This window comes from Corvus brachyrhynchos, unplaced genomic scaffold (genome assembly GCF_000691975.1).
Source record: "Corvus brachyrhynchos isolate BGI_N302 unplaced genomic scaffold, ASM69197v1 scaffold34, whole genome shotgun sequence".
Classification (NCBI taxonomy): Eukaryota; Metazoa; Chordata; class Aves; order Passeriformes; family Corvidae; genus Corvus; species Corvus brachyrhynchos.
Window position 1 is genome coordinate 8404650 of NW_008238126.1, and position 17315 is coordinate 8421964.

The 17315-nt window shown below is 45.8% G+C and overlaps 1 protein-coding gene across 4 annotated transcripts in view; it reads left to right on the forward strand.

Annotated features, from left to right (window-relative positions):
* Window positions 1–17315, forward strand: part of PATJ (PATJ, crumbs cell polarity complex component) — a 144884-nt gene extending 127569 nt beyond the window's left edge. For 3 of the 4 annotated variants that reach the window (XM_017733523.1, XM_017733522.1, XM_017733524.1), the window contains 10 exons: window positions 812–1005; window positions 2795–2942; window positions 3999–4085; window positions 6754–6871; window positions 8609–8649; window positions 8918–9040; window positions 10116–10220; window positions 13555–13658; window positions 15168–15291; window positions 16936–17315. In XM_017733523.1, the coding sequence (XP_017589012.1) occupies window positions 812–1005; window positions 2795–2942; window positions 3999–4085; window positions 6754–6871; window positions 8609–8649; window positions 8918–9040; window positions 10116–10220; window positions 13555–13658; window positions 15168–15291; window positions 16936–17082 (1191 nt within the window). In that variant the 3' untranslated portion in view covers window positions 17083–17315. The remainder of the gene's footprint in view (window positions 1–811; window positions 1006–2794; window positions 2943–3998; window positions 4086–6753; window positions 6872–8608; window positions 8650–8917; window positions 9041–10115; window positions 10221–13554; window positions 13659–15167; window positions 15292–16935) is intronic. The other variant, XM_017733525.1, reaches the window with a different exon arrangement.

Here is a 17315-nt window from a genome sequence, read left to right on the forward strand (position 1 = left end):
TAACATTTGTGGTTACTCTGCTACAGTTCATGCTACTTCCTAAAGAGACTTCAAAAATGCCTAAGTATTGATATGTTTTGGTATGAAGAAATAAAAGATGATTTTGTTGACAGAATATTGGCAAACACCTTAAAGGGCATCTGTGGATCAGGCTTGGAAAAATTAGGAGATTTAAGTTTCAAGTTGCAATAGGGTTTTTTTTTTTTTAATACTGTAACATTGAAGCAGAACTTCTTGTTCTGCCTGACATTACTAAAATGCTGAAACCTTCTCAGGTTATGGTAAGAGAAGTGTAGCTGGGTGCTCCAGGAGCGGTCTGGTGTGCCATCTATTGGAAAAAATGGAAAATCACCATTTAATGCATCCTGCCTGGGATTCTCTGTGGCCATTTATTTGTTGGTGTTTCTGATTCCTTCTGTTTTCATCTTGACAATGTTAGGGAGCTGGGGGAGAAGGAACCTGAGTACTGAGATACACAGGGAGCTCAAAGGACCATATCCCACTTTGTGTAGTTGGAGAAAAAAGCACTGCTTGAGGCTGCAAAGGTTTGAGGTTTAAAAAGAAGGGAAGAACACCCAAAACTTCCAAGCCCAAATGTTCTGATTGTTGGGATTCACCCCAGGCAGTGGCACAAAGCTCCGAGCTCACACTCCGTAGGAAACCCAGGAGCTCGGCCCTCTGGAAATGGGAGCACTCAATTAGAACACCAAGGGGTGTCAAATTGATAAATCTGTGCTGTCACCCCCGGGTAGGGTGTGATGAAAAGATCATTTATCCACGTCATTTGGAAAGCAAACACTGATTATTCCAGGTGAATGGGATCGATCTGCGGAACGCCAGCCACGAGGAAGCGATCACTGCGCTGCGGCAGACGCCCCAGAAGGTGCAGCTGGTGGTTTACAGGAATGAAGCACATTACAAGGATGAGGAAAACCTGGAGATTTTCTCTGTAGATATCCAAAAGAAAACGGGCCGAGGACTGGGGCTCAGCATAGCTGGGAAACGGTAAGAGCGTCTCTGATCCAACACTGCTTCCAGTGGGAAATATTTGGGATTTTGATGTAGCCATTAAATGGACTATGAAAGAAAAGGCAAACTGCATAAGGAGCAGAATTTTGTATCTGAATATCTTCCAGGATGCAATGGGGCCGTGGTTCTGGTTCCTATGTCAGAACAACAGACCTGAGCAGTGGAGGCTGCTGCTGCCCAGGAGGGCTCCGGGCACAGAGCAGGAATCCCACCTGGAGGGAGTGTGGGACGTGCAGAACTGGGGGCTCACTCTTCTGTGGCATCAGTGTAGCTGTGTCTCAGGGCTTTGAAGGCCCTAAGCATGGCTTTTCTGATTTCTAAACTGGGGGATAAACCTACCCTACCTCTTTCCAGGATGTGCCTTTGCAGATGGAGTTGTGAGTTAGGTGGAGCTCATGCTCGGTTCAAAGGGACCGAGGTCAGTGGAAGGTGAGAGGCTGAGTTAGACCCAAACCCTGAGCAGTTCAAAGTGACTGTGCCACGCTGCAGAGAGCAGCTTACAGAGCAGAACCTGAGATACAGAATCACTGGGATTGGAAAAGCCCTCCAAAGCCATTGAGTCCAACTTTTGACCAATGTCACCCAGCCCAGAGCTCTGAGTGCCATGTCCAGTCCTTCTTTGGACACCTTCAGGGATAGGGACTCCACCACTCCCTGGGCAGCCTCTTCCAATGTCTGACCACCCTTTCCACGAAGAAATTCTTCCTGATATCCAACCCAAATCTCTCCTAGCACAACTTGAGGCCGTTTCCTCTTGTCCTGTCCCAGCTCCGCCCTCCAGTCAGAGAGCAATACAGTGGGAGGTAACAGCAGCCTAATAAAATGTGACTTTTTTCTGATACATCTCTGAACCACTGCTATTAGATCACTCAAACCAGAGCACTGATAGTTTTAGTCTTCCTTTGCTAAAAGAGATTTATGGCATAACACTTGTTCGGTGTTGGAGTTGCCCTCCTGTATTGCCAAAAATAATTTACTTTTGCAATTACAAAGCACCGTGTCATTATCCTGACTGCCTATGGTCAGGAGAGTTTCTGCAACAGTTTTTGGGTAGCAGTGTTTAACCCAGGTGTTGTGAGCAGATTGTGGGGTGGGTAATTAATTTAGATTATGTAAATTACCCTGCAGATGGTAATCGCAGTCTCCAGCCCTCCTGCCTTTGCTTCTGTGCTGAACTTCTTGTGCTATTCCTGAATCCTTCAGAGTGGGGATCCCCTCCTTAGGGGGAGCCCAATTTCTGAGGTCTGTTAAATGATACCCAGGTATAATTCAGGGTGGGAAGTGCTGTGTCCTTCAGGTGAAGGATAAAAAATGCCAGATCTTGTCATTGCAGCTGGCACCAGCTCACACCATGGAATCACAGGATCATTTAGGTTGGAAAAGCCTTCCAAGATCATTGAGTCCAGCCTTTAACCTAACACTGCCAAGTCCACCACTAAACCACGTCCTACCAGGAGACAGTTTAACTCATAACATCATAGACCAAACCTTGGACTTCTATTCATATAAATGGTGTTTTCCATACATCTTTATGTATCACACAGTCAGAATTAGCAGTTCAAGGGGAAAGACAGCATTAAATATTAGCAAAACGTGCTGTGGTTTTAAAACTCATCGATTTTTTTACACAGCTGAATGGGGTGTAAAACTGGTTCTTCCTCTGCTCACAGGTTTCTTTTAATGTCTCTTAAATGCAAGTAATCTAAATTGGTCTCCCAAAGAATATTGGATTGTGTAATTAGCCATATGCTTCTTGCATTGTTAGAAATGGAAGTGGAGTGTTTATCTCTGACATTGTTAAAGGAGGAGCTGCAGACCTAGATGGAAGATTAATTCAAGGAGATCAGATTTTGTCTGTAAATGGGGAGGATATGAGAAATGCCTCACAAGAGACTGTTGCCACTATACTTAAGGTGAGTACAGAATACATTTTGAGATATTGAATTGCAGTTACTGACACTGTGCAAGCTAATTATCCTGAAGTGCTATTTACCATACATGGGACAGCTCTATCTGATTACTGAGACAAGAATTTCATTTGAAATAACTGGGAGCTTCATTTAAAGTCTCTTCTCCGTGTATTCCTAGGAATTGGATGATATGAAGCAGGAACACAAAGACACATTTACTATTTAGGCATTTATTTGAAAATGCAGTTGTGTATCTCATGTGTTAGAAAAATACTTGGAAACGGGAGAGGCAACACAGACCAGAACTGAAATAAATCTTTGGCTTTGCTGTACTGACCTGCAGGGATAAAATGACAGCTTAAATCTGTTCCTGTGCACAGCTTTCCATCTTCCAGGAGTAATTTTACTCGGAAATTCTGGGAGAAGTTGCCTTTTTCTGTGGCAGATCAGGCTGGGGGAAAGGGCAGGGGTGGGATGGCCACAAGTGCCTGTGGATGCTGAAGACCCATTTCTATTCCAGGCTGCATCTGGTTCCAGGGCTTTCCCCCTGCCATCCCCACCAATGTTTCTGTGCATGATTTCTTTCATTCTGGAAGGGAAAGGTTAATTATTTCCTTGCTTTTTCCATTTAGGGTTGGTGCTTTGCCAAAAGTTTACCTATTTAAGAATTGGGAATCGGAGGTACGAGGGTATTTTGTTAAGTTGGATCCATATGGGTTAAATTCACCCTTTTCTGCAGCATTTTTCCTCTGAAGGGTTTTTCAAATGTCTGCTAAAGAGTTTGGGGCTTTTTGTTTATTTTTCCTGAGTAAATTGGCCATCAGTGTGCAAGAGGGAGATCCATACTAAATTCAGCAACCAGGAGAAACCTTCAGGACAAGCCTAAATCGACTTCACTTTTTGTATTGTCTAAATACAAATGTTCATGTTTTGAGCATTCCTTGTGGTTTTCTTCACGGACTTGTGGTGCTGAATATAAACATAATTCTCTCCAGGAGAGCATGAAATATTATATGTCTACTTAAATTGTACATTGTGGGCTGTGTTTTTTTTTCCAAGTGTGCCCAAGGCCTGGTGCATCTTGAACTTGGGAGACTGAGAGCTGGGTCATGGCTGTCATCACGGAAAACATCCCAAAACAGTCAGGTTAGTGAGAAATTCCTCTGTTTAAAGTGGAGCTGTGAAGGGCAGAGCCCGGAGATGGTGCACAGATGTGCTCATGAAGCTCATCCTTCCACAGACACTGCTGAGGGTGGGGAACCAAATATTTTATCCCCATAATTTTCTGTGCTGAACTGCAGCTGAAATGCTGATTGAGCAGAAGAGCTGGTTAATGTATTTATTGTCGGAATGTCTTCCCAAGGGACACAAAAAAATCTGTAAAATCTTTCTCAAATGGTGATGCCCAGAAACTTCTGGTTTTCAGACCTGCAAAAACCACTTGAATGTATTTTCTGCAGCTGTTTTGTCCATCAAAATGAGCTGATGAAACCGAACTGTATCTCTGCCTATCTTACAGCAGAACCACAGGAGAGCTGCTTTCCTCTCCAAGAAAACACAGAGCAATTTCCTGCTTCACTTGCTTTTTACCTGAGGCGAGGACAATTCATTTTTCAATCAGAGCAGGGCCTTTCCCCTCTCCCTGTGCCCCCCAAGTCCGCTCAGACACCGATTCTTGGTGTTAAACCTGGAGGATTGCAGGGACAGAAACAAGGCACAGTGACTTAGAAAACTTCTCAATGGGTTTTCGTTCTGAAAATCGACTGCTTTGCCATTACACTGAAGGTGCCAATGTCTCTGAGAGAGTGATCACAGCACAGTGATGCTGTGGGGGGTTTTGGCCCCTTTCTGCCATGGGGGAGCTGCACATGAGGGGATCCAGCACTTCTAAAAGAAGGGTTTGTTTTTTGGAAACAGAGAGGAGGAGCCCTAGGAGGCTTAGGGGAGATGTGAGTTAAAGCAGGAATGTTTTTAAGGACGTCTGTAAGAGGCCTGTCCATGAACAACCCAAAAACGTGCCAAAATTATTGCAGCATGGCGTGATTTCTTCACTTCCTAAAGGCCGGCAGTGATCCGGGCTGGCTGGAGGTGGTGAGGTACCAGGAAGGGCTAAAGCCATGTGGGAACAGCTGGGCTAAGCCCAGCTTTAAAAAGAATGGCTTTGGAGAAACATCTGCAGTGCATGCAGCAGGCAAGGAGAGATGAAGTAACAGAGGGAAATGGCACTGATTGCATTAAGTCAGCAGTCAAGTACTGCACTTTGTTTTGGCCACTGTATCAGCATGAAGCCTAAGCAAGAGCAAGGTAATCAAAAAGTGACAGCTAAAAATTATCTGCCTGGTTTTACTACGGAAAGCTCAAGCTGAAAGGGAAGCAAAATGCCGTAGTATCTAACATAGGTCCAGGTGAAAATTCAGATCAAATGACATCATCCCACTTTATTGTAGCCTAAGAGGCTTTTGCAGGAACCTGGTAATTCCTGCATTTCTTTTTAAGAAATCCTAATCTCCTTGATGCAGAGTCGTTTGAGAGCCTTCATCTCACTGCTCCAAAGCGACTTGGTGATTTTGAAAACTGAATAAATGTTTCTCACCAAAACCCTTCCAAGAGCTATAAAAATCTTGGCAGATGATGCAGCAGATCAGCTTGAATGATTTGGACAACTGCAAGTGCTGCTTTAGAAGGTGCTGGCCAAGAGCATCGAGAACTTTTGTCCTCACTTGGCTTTTTTCTGGGTCGACTGCATCCCTTGAGCAGTGGAAATTGAAGCCTTGAGGTGCGGGACAGGGGTTTCTTTCACGTGCATTGCAAATGTTGTTAACTGGGCCATGAATTGGCACCCAGAGGTGGAAATCTTGCTGTGCCTGGTGTTTGTCACTGACAGCTGCACACTGGCCAGTGGGATAATGTGTCAGGGCTTTTGAGTCACCAACTGATGCCTTTGGGGGGAGAAATCTCTGCTGTGCGTGGACAAAGATGGACCAGATCTTTGTTTTGGACAAGGCAGCCCTGTTGGAAAGGTCTGGCCCTCGGTGGAACCTGTTGTTCAGATGCCCTTCCTAAACGGATAATTAGGTTTCCTCGAGGGGCAGAGTCTGAAGATAAAAGCCAGTTAAGGAGAGAGGGAAAAGGAGGAGAATGGGAAGGGCAACAGGAGCAAGCAGCTCCCTTTGGAGGCTCTCCCTGTGTCAGCTTCCACATTCTCCTGGAAATGGGAGGAGGTTCTTCGGCAAAGAGAAGGAGCAGGGACAATCACAGTGTGTTCAGCTAAAACAACAGAGATTCCTGCCAGGTGACAGGATGGGTGTCCCTGTTATCCCCTCCCTGTGTGAGAGAGCAGCTGTTTGGTGTCCTCCTGGGTGCCTCGTGCATAATTTCCCCTTCTCCTGAGGTGTGGAGACACCCTGGGAGCAACTTAGAGAGGGGAACACTGTCTAGAGCTGACCTGAGCAACACAGAAGTGTGTACCTAAGGGTCTGTAGTACTGTGAGCAGCACCATAGAACCACTGAGGTTGGAAAATCCCTCCAAGACCATCAAATCCAACCATTCCCCAGCACTGCCAAGCTCACCACTAACCCCTGTCCCAAGTGCCACGTCCACACATCTGTTAAATCCCTCCAGGGATGGTGACTTCACCTCCATGGGGAGATTTTGGTCGGTTTCCCCTCCCAGAGGGGTTTGCACTTGTGTGGCCAATGTGGCATTTCCAGTGTGGCTGGCACAGAGCACAGCTGCGTCCGTCTGTCGCAGGGCCTGGTTTAAAGTTCACTTCTGGGTTTGACTCACGGGTTTTTATTTATTTTTACCTTCAGGCGAGCCAACAGAGTGTCCACAGCCACTTCCACCCTGCGCTTGCTCCCGTCCTCTCCACCTTGCAGAGCTTTGTCAGCACAAAAAGGTCCTCGGCAGACACATCCCAGAGAAACTCAGGTACAAAGTGGGCAGCTGTCAGAACAGCTGAGTGTGATTTGCTTTATATTTGGGCTGCTTTAAAAGCCAAACTGAACACTTCAATCTGGTTTTCCTGCCCAGCCTCCCAGAAGACGCCCCACGGATGTTTTTAAGAGCCGAACACTTTCCAGCAGATGACATTATTTTATGTCTGCTGGAGGAGTAATGGCTCCTCTATTTCAAGTGCAGAATTCCTGTGCCCTGCTATTCCCTCACGCCCTTGTCAGAGGCTTAGCACAGGCATGGTTCTCGCATTAGAAACAGTTTTCTCAGAGAATAAAGCTGCCACCACTTCATTTATATCTTTGTTACTCTTGAGTGCATGAAGGGGTGTTTTGTAATGAGAAAGTCACAATGCCCAGTTTGCAGTTTGCAGGTTTAGAGAGCATTAAATCCACGACCTGCAGTAGCCTGGGGAGAGTTCCTCCAGGAGTCGGGAATCTTTGCTCACGTCTGACCGTGAGCAGGAGGAGAAGACATTTCTTCTGCCAGTTTGCAGGCACTGGAGGAGCCTGGTGGCTTTTGGGCAGCCTTCCTTGGGCTGTGTGGACAGGCCCTGCAGCACTGGGAGGGCATGTCCTGACCATGATTTGGGGTCCCCAGGGCTGAGCTTCCCAATGCCACGGACCTCAGCTGTCCTGGTCCTCCTGCACAGGCACACCTGCGTGGATGTGGGGAGTGCTGGTGTTGGGAGGGTAAGAATCGTGGAAGTTCGGAAGAGACTAATTCTGCCAGCCTTATGGATGTGGGGAGTGCTGGTGTTGGGGGGTAAGAATCATGGAAGTTCGGAAGAGACTAATTCTGCCAGCCTTCAGAAAGGCTCTTAAAACAGTTTCATTAAAGTTGATACAATTAGGGGTGGGTGTAGCCGAGCCTGGGACCTCACTACACCATCAGCTTGTAGGGCTGAAAACAGTTTGAACAATGCCTCTGAAGTCCTTATTTTCCTTTCTCCTTTTTCCTTTTCTTTCCATTCTCCTCTCTCCCCTCCCCCTTTCCCAGTTTCCCCCTTCTCTTTCCCCTGTTCCTTTTCCTCTTCCCTCTTTCTTCTTCCCCCTTTCCTCTTCCTCCTTTCCTTTCCCTCTCACCTTTATTCCCTTCCCCTTTTCCTTGCCCTCTTCTTTCCCCTTTTCTTCCCCCCTTTCCTTCCCCTCTCGCCCTTATTGCCTTCTCCTTTTCCTTCTGCTTTCATCCTTATTCCCTTCCCCTTTTCTTTCCCCTTTTCCTCCCCTTTTCCAATATTTTGAGTACTTTTCAATGCCCTATGACTGGATCCACACCAGCCTGACTTCTTGCCTGTCCATTATTTTCCAACACAGCACAAACGGGAAGAGGAAATCCCTGGAACCGCACCATTCCCAGAGCCCTTTGTGCAGGGCCGCTGTGATTTAGGAATAATAAGGCAATCTTTAATTGAGTGAAGGCACAATAGGGCTGTTCTCCAGGCTGGCACAGTGCTGCTGTTGCACAGATTGTGGCTGGGCTACAATGGGAGTCACGGTGACATCGAGAGCCAGAGGGATTGCACCGCATTCATCCTTCCTCCTCCTCCTCCTCCTCACGTGAGCAGCACTGCCTGCCTTGGCACAGGAAGGCTCCACTCCTGCTTGGTGATAACTCTGCCTAGGCAGCAAGGGACCGTTGTCACCTGACAGTGTTATCTCTTAATTATATTATCTCTTAATTACAGAAGCTAATTGTTTGTTTCTTTATTAGGAGGAGCCGATATGGGCCCAAGGACTGTGGAGATAACGAGGGTCAGTGAGTTATTTTCTATCCATTCATAAAGCTGACTCCTGTCAGTGAAGTTGTTCATTTTTGCAGCATTTCTCACAAGTCAAGCTGTATTGTTTGTGTTTGCAGTCGGATGTTGGATGTGTGCCTGTGCTTTGGGTGAGGAAATGTGTGTGTCAAACCCATTTTCTCCCTGTTCCACAAATCAAAGGAGCCAGTTATTGCCATACCCTGAACACGGACCTCTGCGAGTTGCCCCAGCTGCAGATGTTTGGTTTTGCTTTGTTTCAGGGCCCAAATGATGCACTGGGTGTCAGCATAGCAGGAGGGAAGGGCAGTCCCTTGGGAGACATTCCCATCTTCATCGCTATGATCCAGGCCAGTGGAGTGGCTGCTCGGACACAAAGGCTCAGAGTGAGTGCTGGGGTCCTCAATATTTCCTGTTTCATCTCCCACGTGTCCCTTGAAGCCTCAAGCACTTCTATGTTTGCTACCACTGATAATCTCTCACAGATTACTGTGCCTCCTTTTATATAAAAGCAAAACAAACAAACAAAAAAACCCACCCCAAAAACCAAATCTGCCCTTCTCTTCCCATCCTGGGAATAATGGTGATTGCTGCCCCTGAAAGTGATGTTAAGAGAAAGAGCTTAAATGCATTTGCAGTGGTCTTGGAATGTCTGTGTTCATCCAGGCCCAGGCAGGGCAGCAAGAGGGTCTCTGGAAACCACAGGTATTTTGGGAACTCCAGGCTGGGCATCATTTAGAGCTCAAACCAGGCAGAAACCAGATGAGAAATGAGTTGTTTGATCTTAAGGCACCTTTAAAGAAACAGCAAAATAAGGCACTTGTATCAGAGCCACAGCACGTGTGGGTTTCCAGGGATGGCCATGGTGAACACTTCCAATTTTGGAGAGAGTTGCAAGGAATCATGAGGATTGAAACGAACTTATTATGCAGATCCACATGCTTTGGCCCATGAGATTCATTAGGACATGCTGCTACACTCCTGCCTTGTCTCTAATGGAATTAAACAATGGCAGGGTCAAGGTCATTTTTGTGTGTAGGAAGAAGAAATCATCCAGGTTAATTGGATTAATATCAGAAGTTCCTACTCTCCTATACAAGATTCAGCATGTGCTTACATGGTCTGGAAGAATATGAACTTGTCTGCACATTCAGACACAAATGAATCCTTTCTGGATGGGAGGATAGCAGTGAAAATCTCCCCCTCTCTCTGCTTGCAAATAGAAAAAGTGAAATACAACCCATCTTTGTTTCTCTGATCGTATTGTTAGTGGTAAAAAAATCCATATTGTCCTTGCTCTGAAGAATGGGAAATGATCACTGGCAGTGCAGAATCCTCACAAAAGGGATCCTGCAAAAGAGAAGCATGACTATGCAGTGCCAAGTTCACCAGGAATTTTAAGCATTCTTACCTTTAATTTTCCCTAATGCTGTTAATTTTCCATTGCTGTTGTACTTTCAGGTTGGAGATCGGATTGTCAGCATTAATGGGCAACCTTTGGATGGGCTGTCTCATGCAGATGCAGTTAATCTACTAAAGAATGCTTATGGGAGCATTATCCTGCAGGTATGGTGATAAATTGAACATGCAGCTGCATCAGGGTAGATAAATGGCATTCAGGAATTAAAAAAAAACCCTGAGCATCCCTGGCACAAGGCATCACAGAATTGCAGGGTGCTTTGCTGGTGGGAATTACACAGAACGAGAGCAAGAAATCATTTCCATTCAAAAATTCTTCATTGCCATTCATGCAGGCTGTGAGCATGGTTCTATAAAAGCATAACAAAGAGAACAAAATGACTTGTTGCCACACGTGATAAATCAACAAGCTTCCAAGTTGTGTTTTTTTTTTTTTTTTAATTGGAAGTTAACTAGGAACAAGAAAATGTGTGTGTGTGCTTGTGATGTAACGAGACAGAGACCCACAGGGTGGTTTCCTTGTCCTTGAAAGAAATTCTAGCAGAATTTAGGAGAAATGATGGCATCATCACTGAGGCAGTGCTGCCTGGAATTGATTGTTCTACAGGTAAAGGATAAAAACACTCAAGAGAGAAAACAGTGCTGTCACTGCTGTGTTTGTGTGGTAGCTAAGAGGGACATCTTCTGCCACATTGCTTCTAATTGCTGCCTGCCACTGCATTGATCCAGAGTTTATTTTTATGTTTATACAAAGAAATGGGGAAAATACTTGCCAGAGAGAATTCAAAATTCTACTCGTTTGCAGAATTATTGCAACAATTGGAAAACAAGCTGAAGACACCACTAAAATCTACTCTTAACTCTCTTTATCATCCCAGCATTTCGGATTGGAACACATCCTGAGGGATTTGTGCAAGCTCCTTGCTTGTATTATGACACAAATGTGACTATAAAAAACAGGGGGAAAAAAGAAAAAAGGGAAAAAAGAGGCAATGAAATGATAATAAACTTAGTTTTAGACTTGCTTATTCTTTGTTTTGTCTGTCCATGAACTGCTGACCTCGTGAGTGATGAGCCAGTTCCAGAGCAGATGGTGTTTTGTGTAGTTCCATTGAAGTCAGAGGAAACACACAGGTTTACACCAGCTGAGGATTCTCTGTTAAATTATAGTTATCATATTGTTACTAACGTTGCGTAATTTCACTTTTCATGTCAACGGTATTCCCTGAATAGAAAATTAAAAGCTTGATGCAGAACCTAAAATTGCTCATCTTGAAAGCTGTAATACAGCTCAATATTGCTCCTCATCATGGATTTAAAAATATTCCTGATGGAGCACTCTGTCACTGGGTCGCTCACACAAACAGAGGTTCTTCTAGAAGTGCCACTGGGTTAAAGAGCTTCCTCTGGAAGTGTCTTTGGGTTTGTCACTTGGCTGTTTTTCTTCCACATTTTGGCTCCCTGAGCATTCTGTCTCATTAAAATGAGCTTGATGCTCTTTACAGATGATACAGGTTTATTGGGATGGAGTAGAGTCTGTTCTCCTCTATTAAAAATCTGTTCTAGGAAGGTGGGATGTTGTACTTTAACACCTGGAGTGGTGTCAAAGCGTGGGTCTGATGGTTCCCCACCAACCACAGGTACCTCACCACCACCAAGCTGCTCTTTCTTTATCACAACAATCCAAATGGAATAATCCTATCTCAGTGATGATCGTGACTGATGTGCCATTAAGTAATTCTATTTATTATCAGGGTAGACCACTTCATGGCAAGCTGCTCTGAAAGGTCAGATAATTGTGTGCAGTGGGGTGGAAAGGCTTATTATGGGAATGTCCTGGGAAGGAGTTTGTAAATGCTGTTTGCAAATGGGAGATTAAGGTCTCAGGGGAACAATCATCCCTCTCGGCTGTTTTGATGCCTTGGTTTAATTTAATTTCTTTTCTGCAGGTGTAGTAATGAGATAAGGGGGAGCTTTTTTACAAGGTTGTTGAACTCTCATATGTTCTTGCTGCCAACTGAAGATTTTTGAATATAGATTTATTTTTGTTTTATTGAACGACAGAAAAAAAAAAAAAACAAAAAAAACAAACCACGACAGATCCTGGCTGGAATTCCTTACCCTGATGCCATGGGAAGGGAACCTCGGTGGGGTCTTTGCTGGCTGAGCCAGGTGCTGCTCTCATCTGCTGGACCCCTTCCTTTGGGGCATCCTGGAACCCAAGTCCTGGGATGCAAAATTTGCATGGAAACCTCTTGGCTCTATCACCCTCTTGGCTCCAGATGATTGGGAAGAGGGAAATATTGCTATGGAAGAATTGTGAGCACTCACTTAGAACAGATTTATAGAACAATTTTTTTACTTTGAAAAGGGACGTTTTCCTTAAGCCACGTTCACAGCAATGAGTGGAAGAAGTACCTGCTCACCTGGATAAAATAAGGCCATAGCTAGAGGAAATACTGGAATTATTCTTCCTGGCTGTTTTTCACTGTGTCTGAGCTGAACTCCTGTGCTGCAGTAAACGTCAGGCAGAGAAGAATATCTCCTCAGAGGGAGATGGAGTTAGGGGATAACCACAGCATGTACTTGTTGGGAAATTGATGTCCTTTCAGCTGTAAATACTTCAAATCCAAACCACTTCATGGTGGTTTCTTTGAAAATTTTCCAGAAAAAAAAAAAGCAAATAAAAAATCAGCATCAATGAAAAAAAAATAAAGTTATTGCCAGGGCCTTCACTACTCTCTCAGAAAGAATTCCTTCCCAATATCCCATCCAGCCCTGCCCTCTGGCACTGGGAAGCCATTCCCTGTGTCCTGTCCCTCCATGCCTTGTCCCCAGTCCCTCTGCAGCTCTCCTGGAGCCCCTTCAGGCCCTGCCAGGGGCTCTGAGCTCTCCCTGGAGCCTTCTCCTCTCCAGGTGAGCACCCCCAGCTCTCCCAGCCTGGCTCCAGAGCAGAGGGGCTCCAGCCCTCAGAGCATCATTCAGGATGGTTTCAGAACAACAGAGGACCCAGAACTGGGAAGGTTAACAATCCAGTTTGTTTTCATGCTAAAAATTCAGAAAAGTCAAAACCGAGGATTAATTTGTTCCCTACTCATCAAACAAACCAGTCTGAGCTATTTCAGGGTACTTGCCTCATAGTCTTTTGGATCTTGGTGTTCTCTTAAAGGTTATGATGGTTTCATTCAAGACCCATCCTGGACCCTTGTGTTGACTCTATTTCCTTGGAAAAGTAACCTTTTTCTCTGGATTATCCAGAAAGACTCTTCCCCTTTGCTCAGTGCCCGAGTGATGGTCATGTGAGGGCAAGAGAAAGCTTCAGAGCAAAATTTGCATTGAACCCCCAGAAAAGTGGCTGCTCTTACCTGAAAGTGAGGAATTAGCAGGAGATTTGAGTGGAACTTGGTTTTAAAACTTGCCTGGGGAAAAAAGTCAGCAGCTGATTTTCCAAATGGTGTTTCCTTGCATCCCCCTTGCCCAGGTGGTGGCTGACACCAACATCAGTGCCATTGCCAGCCAGCTGGAGAGCATGTCCACGGGCTGCAGCCTGAACGCGCCCTCCGAGCACCCCGCCGACGATCCCGAGTAAGTTCCTGCTCTCCTGCAGAGCTGGGGTGGATTTCTGGGCAGGAGAAGGGGTGCAAGGAGGTCTCTCCCATTGCTTCTCTCTCTAATTTTCCATCACCTTTAAAATGAAAACTCTGTGACCTTCCTTCCCCAAGCTGATGATGGGCTCGTGTCTGTCTTTGCCTGCTGACAGAAATTGCTTGAGTAAACAAGCACAAAACGTGTTTCCAAGCACTACTTCTGGGTGTTTTTCAAGGAAAAAATATCCCCTTTCTTCCCTAACGTTGTGCTGACATGGTAGTTCTGCCCTTGTCCGTTGGCTTCCTCGTCTGGAAGGAGTTCTGATCATAGCAATTTGAAATAATTTGGTATTGGCAGACTGATGCCAGAGGTGTTAAAAACACCTTTCAAAACATGTAAGTCCCAGGACTTTGTCTTTTCAATCTTTTTAGCTTTGTAATTTGAAAAAATCTGATTAAAATAATTCCTGCTTGCAGCACCTGTGTGAGGTGATGGAAGTTGGAGATCCAGCCCTGCCATGCATCATTCTCCATTGTGTGCTTTTCACACTGTAGCATCCCAATTACCATTTTGAAATTCATTTGGTCTCCATTTCAGCTCATCATCTTCATTATGTTCTTCATTTTCATTCTGTGGTTCATTCTGTTTATTTTAAGAAGTTGCTGCCCTACCTCAGGGGGGTTGAGTGTAAAAGTTGAGCTATTTGTGCTGCATTCTGTGGTCTCGCAATGTGAGATGCTGGTTTTACTGCTTCTCTCAAAGGAGAACTGCTTGCTTTACAAAAGGATTTGTATTCTTTTTTCATATCAAAGCAGTAGGGAAATTTAGAAGTGAAAATGTGAAGCAGAATTAGGTAGGTCCTAAAAAATGCAGATATTATTCAGCTTGGGCTGCACCCTTAGATAGGTGGAAGATGCCAAATGGCTTTCACAGAATCATGGAATGGTTTAGGTTGGAAAAGCCCTCCCAGATCATCAAGTCCAACTGCCAAGGCCACCACTGACCCGTGTCCCCAAGTGCCACATCCACACAGCTTTTAAATCCCTCTGGGGATGGGGACTCATCCCTGCCCTGGGCAGCTGTGCCAATACCTGACCACCTTCTGTCCACAACAATTCTTTCTACATACACAGAAATTACTAATTTCAAATTTGAGATGGATAAATTCGTATGAGTGGCCTAAACTCCACCAAAAAATCTTCCTTTGTTCAGTGTAGGCAGAGAAAACCCCCCAAAGAGTTCAGGCTCAAGGTGACAAGCTCTGGAGTTATGAGCACAGGCATGTGGGTATAATATAAGAATACAGTAATTGAAAATAAATTCTTCCAAGTGAGGAGCTGGAGCACATGGGAGCAGCCTTTGAACTACTCTGGGCTTTGAAGGAACATTCCAGTGCCAGGGTCATGGTTTGTGACTGTGTGAAAAAACTCATGATAGATAAATGTCTCTGTAAGTGTCCCCAGAGACAGACATTGCTTATCTAAGTGATATTTATTGTGTTTCCAGAGCACCTCAACCTAAGATTATTACTTTGGAGAAAGGCTCTGATGGACTGGGATTTAGTATTGTAGGGGGGTATGGAAGTCCCCATGGAGACCTGCCCATTTATGTCAAGACTATATTTGCCAAGGTATCTTTTATTTTTTGTTTTCTCCCCTTTTTTCTGTCTTATCTTTAAAAATAAACCTAAGATTGGGCTTGGATAATATATTATGTAGCAGAAAGCAAAATGTACTGTCTGAGTACGTTGCTGTGAGTTAGGGGACCCAGAACTCATAGCTGGCTTCTCAGTTTGTATTTCATATTACTGATGGCTGAAACAAGACACTTTGTCTCAGCAAAATTGCTCTGTGTACTTGGGAAACTTGGGTTTGTACATTAAAATATTTATAAGGCAGTTTTCTATCTGTAAATCTCCAGGAGATTTCCGGGAGGTGTCGAAGGCATCCTTTTTCCCCACTGTGCAGGAGGGAGGCAGTTGCAGAGGTGCTGTATCCTGGTGAAAAAACAGGAATTAGCCCATCTCTGATCCCAGCCCTGAGTGTCTGGGGGCATTGGGGGTCCCTGCCAGGTACAGAGAGCTCCAGCCCCTGAGGCTGGGGAAGAATCATTACAGCATATGGAGGAGGGAGAAATGCTCCTTTTTCCACCCATCCCCTGCTAGAAATGAGCTCAGTGTGGGCCAGCAAGACACATCAGGCATGGCCACGTCAGGGGAGTTGTGGAAATGGAAGAGGAGGGAAGAAGAACAGTGGGAATTAGGGATACTTTCCGTGAAATAATTTTGAAGTCAGTCACATGCAGTTGCTTGCCCTGTCACTTGTGGCAGCACTTGTGGCAGGGTAGATGATGTCTTTGAGAAAACTTTGAAGGTAGAATAGAAGTCATGTCTCCTTCTCCTGCTATTCTGGGGCTCAAACCGTAAATATCTGGCCTTTTTACAGTTTTCAATTATTAAAATATTGTCCCTTTCAGCTGGTGCTTAGGGTTACGAGTTTCTAGGTGAGAGCACAGCTGAGAAACCCTGAATGGAACCTAAAGTTCCTGCAGTCACTGGGGTGGGGCAGAAGGAGACACTGTGAGCCAACCTCTGGGCAGGCAGGGCTTGGGATTTAGGTAAAAGAACTTCACTGAGGCCTCTGGAGGATAAGAGCCATTTCTAAAGCTCTCTGGAAGCTTTTCAGGACTGTCATAGAACTTTTTAGGTTGGAAAAACCTTCTGAGATCATTGACTCCAGCCATTTTTCCAGCACTGCCAACCAATGTCCCCAAGTGCCACATCCACATGGATTTTAAATCCCTCTGGGGATGGGGACTCCGCTGGGCAGTCTGCTCCAGTGCTTGGCACCTTTTGTTGAACAAAATGATCCTGATGTTCAATCTAAACAACTCGAGGCCATTTCTTCAGCTCTGTCTGGGGTCCGGGGCAGTGCCCAGCTTGTTCCCTCTGCCTCCCCACTTTTTTAGCTGTTTCTCTACCCTGGGGCATGGAGCACATTTCAATGCTGCTTTAACAAGCCTCTCCATGATCATAAAATCCAGAGTCAGTCTTTCCCTGCCTTTTTTGAGGGAAGAGCCAATTCCCTTCTTCCTGGGCGTGTACCCTGGCAGGGTGGGGAGCACCAGGTGGTGGTCGAGGCACTCAGGGGAAGCTCAGCACTGCCATTTCTCCCGGCCATGAGGGATTCCCAGTGCTCCATCCCTCATTCCAGGCAGCATTCCGGGTCCCAGGAGGCCCGGTGTGCCACGGCTGATCCCTGGTTTGCCGTTGCAGGGCGCGGCGGCCGACGACGGACGGCTGAAGCGCGGGGACCAGATCGTGGCCGTCAACGGGGAGGCCCTGGAAGGCGTCACCCACGAGCAGGCCGTGGCCATCCTGAAGCGCCAGAGGGGCACAGTGACACTGACAGTGCTGTCCTGAGCGTCACAGAGATAAACACAATTCTTTTAGGCCATCAGTAGAGCTGTCAAGCACTGCCCAGCCCCTGGCAGAGCCTGGCAAACATGGATCAGCCTTCCCGCCGCTGCCAGGCCGCGCAGTGCGCATCTCCAGCTTCATTCAGCCTCCCACGTTTATCAGCCTTTCTCCCCGCCCTCCACAACTTCTGGTGGCTTCGGAGGTTTCTCTGGACAAGTTTAATTAAGGAACTTCAA